The following is a 5,777-nucleotide window of genomic DNA, read 5'->3' as shown; positions in this document are numbered from 1 at the left end:
ACTAGGGTATTTTCAGAATTTATTATTTTTTTTTTTACAAATATTAATAAAGATCTACTTTGTAAGGAAATTAATAATATCTCTACCAATGTAAAGGGCAGTGATGGAATACTATTAAAACCCATAACATTAGTTAATAACGAAATAAAGTATGTTCCATGTTATATCTTTAAAATTTCACTCAACAATAGTATATAACACAGTCGGCGGAAGAGAGCATTGATTTTACCTTTATAATTAATATAATTTTATTCAAGCCAAATTGAAGAAAATTTATTAGAAATTTAGAAATCAGACGCTACATCCATAAAACTCTTATCATTGAACTAAACAACCACATCCATTGTATTCAGTAATAATTTATTGTCGAGTGTCAAGGCATGACTTACAGGTTTGTTACGCCAGTTAGACGAAAACAATCAAATCCATGCATCGTATAGCTATCATAGATAATGATACTATTTTTAGAATGGTTATTAATAAGAGCTGTATATAAGTGAAGAAATTTTCCTCAGTACACACTTGCTTCACGTACAGCATACAAGGTAAGCATTTCAAATCTATTATTTATGTACTTTTAATAATGAATGTGGTAACAATTTTATATTAGTGTTAGAAATTCTCTAAAATATTTCAATGTTTGTGTGTATGGAAATTGCATGGATTGTTTTTGACAATATATTTTTTTGAATAAATTGAAGGCTTACAAAATTCTTGACTCTTACTACAAAAATTGAAAAACATTGCTCCTCTCAAATAATTAGTGTGGAACACTTATTAAGTACACTCAGATATTTGCTAAAAACCTAACAAATAAAATATTTAAAGCTTTATGGCATAATGATTTTTTATTTCTATGAATTGTTTTAAGAACGTAAATTCATGGGAGCCATTAAATTGTTCTTTGGTATCACTTCATTATATATAATAATATTATACTATTTTTAATCGATAACTAAAACAAAGTTTTGAAAGTCATTAAAATAATAATTTCAGACTACTTTCTAAATAATTATATTTATTTCTATAGCATTTAAGCTATGGTTTAATCACACATGCATTAAGTTTATCAGAGCATTTTTGACAAAAACGACGATCCTATATCACAATTTTAATATATCATAGTGTTTTATTTACTGTAATAAATATATATTTCAGTATTGTCTGCGATATCTGTATATATCATATATGATTGACGATTTATGATTCTTTTTAGGTTTTATTGGGACAGAAAATGGCTTTAGTAGGACTACTTTGTCTCTGCCTTCTGGCATCCTTGGTTGGCAGCTATCCTTTGACGGTAAACAGTTTTTAATTTTATGTTTAATAGTAGTTTGTAAGCTGGATATTGGATTCCCTCTCAATTGAAATAATATACTTCCTTAAATAGCTAATTTTCTGAATATATGTTTGCTGTAATGTATATAATACGTAGAGATCAATTACCTAAACACAAAAATTTGAATTTGTTTTTTAAACAAGGTTTTAATCTTAAAACGGTTCATAATATCGAGAGAAGAAATTAATGTTTGTCCTAACTTATTTGTTTATTTTTATGTAAAACTTATGGTATAGTTACGAACAGTTTTTAAGATGTATCCATAAATTATAGGATATATGAAAATCTTAATACTGACATAATATATCCGTTAATTTTTAATATTAAAATGAAAGTTAGTTTTGAAATCTATCTTGGATATAGGCCTATTATATATATTTTTATCACGAATAGGTTTATTGCAGTTGTAGTTTACTAAAGATCCAAGATTAGGGTTGCCATAACACCGGATTTCCCAGGAGCTTATCTTAAATTTGAGGACATAATGATAGCTCCACAGATTTTATGCAACCTGTCCTAAAACTGGCAATACATGCATAAATAGGTGTTTTACCCTGAATAAACTTATAAAATGAAAAGAATTGTATTATTTTATACTGGTAATATAAATTATAAATTTTACACAGACACACACATTTAACTTAGAGAAAACAACAGTTTAAGGTGAGTGTGTTAGTAACTTGATTGTATTGCATACATAGGCTGAGACAATCTACCGCTCCATCGTCATAACAGGAAGTGTAGGGCCCCACGTAGGAGATTAATCCTTGGACTTTCCCAAAAGCCCTAGAAAAATTATATTTTAAGGACAAATTCGAGGACTACGTTAACAATGGCTGTCGATTGAAAGTGGTATATATTCATTCAGGGCTAGCTAAAATTGTTTAGAGAAAAATAACCAAATTTAAGTTATGTTCATTGGGCCATTATTTCAAACATCCACAATAGTGTATTAGACAGAAACCAATAACCTTTATCGTAACCTAAAGGTAATATTATAGTTTTATTTAACACGTTGGTTGTCAGATATAATAATAATTCAATTCTTATTTTAATCAAATCAAGCAATATGCAGGACTGTCTATTTTAATGTATTGAACCATATGCAAAAATATTTTAAATATCTATAAAAACACACACACACACAAATATATATATATATATATATATATATATATATATATATATATATAGTAATGTAATATATATCGAGTTTTTTGTGTGTGTTTCCATAAAGCAATATACTAATATCATATGTTCAAATGCTTAACCTATATTAATGAAGTCTTGAAATGTTCAAAAGTACTTTATTAATTGAAGATTATTATTCAAAAAAATAAATATAAATAGCATTATTATTTATGATTTTCAGGACGAGAGTTCAAACTTTGAAGGCCCAATATTCATACCAGTCAGTATTGGGAGACCAACAGCAGAAGAAGTCAGTATTGGGATACCAACAGCAGAAGAAGTCAGTATTGGGATACCAACAGCAGAAGAAGTCAGTATTGGAATACCAACAGCAGAAGATATGAAGGAGCATGAGGCAGACACAAAGATAGGCGCAATTGCTCCTCGTTCTTTAAAATCACTTTTTGGACTTGGAATTGGTGGAAATCTATTAGGAATCAATGCAGGTGCAGGCATCAGTCATGGACGCGGGGGCTGGGGAGAAGTGGGCATGCACTCTGGACATCCAGCATATGTCCCCTATTACGAGGAACCAAATCAGTACTAGACTACTACTAGTTCTGCCGTCATTACGATAATCAACACATTTCTTCTTATAATTAAATGAATGGAGTTGAGTTAAGTACCGCTATTCACAAATAATATTAAATAAAAATAAATGCACTAATAAACACGTTATAGTTTGATTTGTTTGGTTACCCACGATAATTTTTTAAATTAAAAATACAATTAGACTGACGGTAATTGTAAAAATATAGTTTAGCGTTGTTTATATATATATATATATATATATATATATATATATATATATATATATATAAAAGTATGACGCTTTTGGATGTGACACGTTTAAAGAGAACAATGGCTATATATTTTTTAGGACCTACTTATTAATTTCGGATGTACTTCTGATGAAGTGTTACAAACCATTGAACACATAAACCATAAATCTATTTGTGGCGTTAATGGAATCAGCATTGGTACAGTTAAACCAAATGTAAACCTCTTTGCGCCATTGCTCCACAGTATATTTGTAAAGTTTTTGGACAAGAAATATTTCCTATAGAGTTTAGCATCAGGTGTGCCAGTTTATAAGACAGGTGATCAATCACTGTTGTCTTCCTACTGTCCTGTATCTGTGATAAGCATTGTGACGAAGATTTGAGAGTATAACCAAGAAGCAGCTACTAAATTACTTTCACAGTAGGTCTTTGTTCTCCAACAACCCGTTTGGGTTTATATCGTGCAGAGGTACGGACTTCGCCATAGAAAAGCTTGTTAGTTAATGGTATAGTAGCATCTGCAGACAAAAGTATACGTTAGCTGTTTATCAGGACTTCCAGACGTATGTTATAGTGATGTGTTGGAGCTGCGGTACGGAACAGCTCATGGTGGGGTGTTAGGACCAATTATTGTTTTGATTTACAGTAATGATCTCTGGAATATTGACCTTCACTCATCTGTTTGCCTATGCGGATGACACAGCACTTATATGCTCTGCTTATAATAGGCAATCACTACAATATAAAGTAATCACTGACTTAGAAAAGATCTCTCAATGGCTTATTAGCAATAAAATATTGATAAATACCAGTAAATTAAAGTGTATAATGTTTTTTGATTACTTTGAGACTATTGAAAAGCTTACGAATACGTTCAAATTATTTTTCCACGTGCATCATTGTATTTGCGGTTGTCCCTATTCAAGTGAAGGAAACAGGATTTTCCGGACATTTGCTATCGTTCAGTGAAACAAGAAATCAGTAACACTACGTTTCGGGATATGCAATCTGATCGCTTCTTCAGGTGAGAGAACTTTAAAGTGCAAATCATAGCAATCTAAATCCATAATCGGTGAAAACCCCCAAAGGCAGTAGTGGGAATAATTTCCATGACTAATCAAGGGATCAATAAGTAAAACACAGTAGAAGACCAATCACGAATTTTTAATCAATAACAAATAAAACATCAACGTGTAAAGTCTATTTATAATATTACTTCGATAAAGAAACAATATTGTAAGTTTGGCAGTTGAGTAGTACTTAACCAACTCGGCCTTTTACAGGACTACACTAGAAATCCCTTAAACATCTCACAAATAAAAACTGATTACGTGCAAAGGCATGTTAAAGCATTTAAGCATTCACCAACATTAAGTTAGGTTTAGGTCACGAACGCGCAAAAACTCTCTGTGATCATGTTAATTTGTTAAAGCACTCTCAGTCTGGGGTCAATTAACTCATCGCGAACCAACAACTAACAAAACAACCAGCGAAACCCGCCGATACACAGCGGCCATCTTGATCCGTCATCATGAGGTACACGGAAATGAGGAACTGGAGATTCCCTTCATTAGGTATTAGACATGTTAAGAAAGTGAAGAGTTAGTCAGACAAGTGGACGTTAGACAAGAAAATGTTAGTCAGGCAAGACGATAGTTTAAGTGGACATAATCAATCAGTAATAAGTATTAGGACACATTTTTGTGTGCTGCATACGAGTACTTTAATCCATTCAGAATGTGTCTTCGGAAATCCTGACGTGACCAGTAAGCTAGGTGGAAAAAATGAATATTTTTGCAGAGAGCTTGAGTGCGGAAAAGTACCTCTTGGTACTTATAAAAATAAAAATAACGAATACAAAAATAAAAATTAGTTAACACCTTCCGAACACGCATCGTCCTCAAAGATTAGAAATAAAGTTAACTTTTTAGTTCATTGAAGCGTTTTAAATATACATACTTCAGTTTTTCATACTTCATTTATGGTCTAACGAATTTAAATAAATTTATATCTATTCAACAATAACATTTTCCGTTACTCAACGAAATATAGAAATGTACCACTTTTCGCATATTTGCCCATTTGTCTGACTGCAGAGTTTTGAAGCTTATCAGTGTGTGTCGTGATTCCTATAAAAAATAAATCATATAAATGAGTCATGTCAACGGGATAAAAGCAAGTATTTTTTTAAACACTAGGTTAGAGGATTCTGAAATTAAAGATAATTCAGAATTTACGGCGCTGCTTGTAAATGTACAATGACGGTGACTGTAGTGCATGCAACATATCGCCCTAACGTCACTGACTATCTCCAATAAAATTTAAAGACATTAATATTAAATAAAGAGTAAATATAAAAAAGAGAGATAAGGAAATAGATATTAAAGTAGAAGATATGTTGGATGATTTCTAACACACTGGCTGCCTGACACAGTACAGCCCTTGCAGCTCTGGTAGTTATCTAA

General features: G+C 31.3%; 1 protein-coding gene across 1 annotated transcript; it reads left to right on the top strand.

Annotated features, from left to right (window-relative positions):
* Positions 1-504: 504 nt before the first annotated feature.
* LOC124368572 lies at positions 505-3,203 on the top strand. Its single transcript, XM_046825813.1, has 3 exons — positions 505-545; positions 1,217-1,300; positions 2,712-3,203. The coding sequence occupies exons 2-3, from the start codon at positions 1,235-1,237 to the stop codon at positions 3,075-3,077; spliced, it is 432 nt and encodes a 143-aa protein (XP_046681769.1). The 5' UTR covers positions 505-545; positions 1,217-1,234; the 3' UTR covers positions 3,078-3,203.
* Positions 3,204-5,777: the final 2,574 nt, after the last annotated feature.

Source organism: Homalodisca vitripennis, chromosome X, assembly GCF_021130785.1.
Source record: "Homalodisca vitripennis isolate AUS2020 chromosome X, UT_GWSS_2.1, whole genome shotgun sequence".
NCBI lineage: Eukaryota > Metazoa > Arthropoda > Insecta > Hemiptera > Cicadellidae > Homalodisca > Homalodisca vitripennis.
Note: the sequence above shows the minus strand (reverse complement) of the source record. Positions and strands in the feature narration are given on the sequence as shown.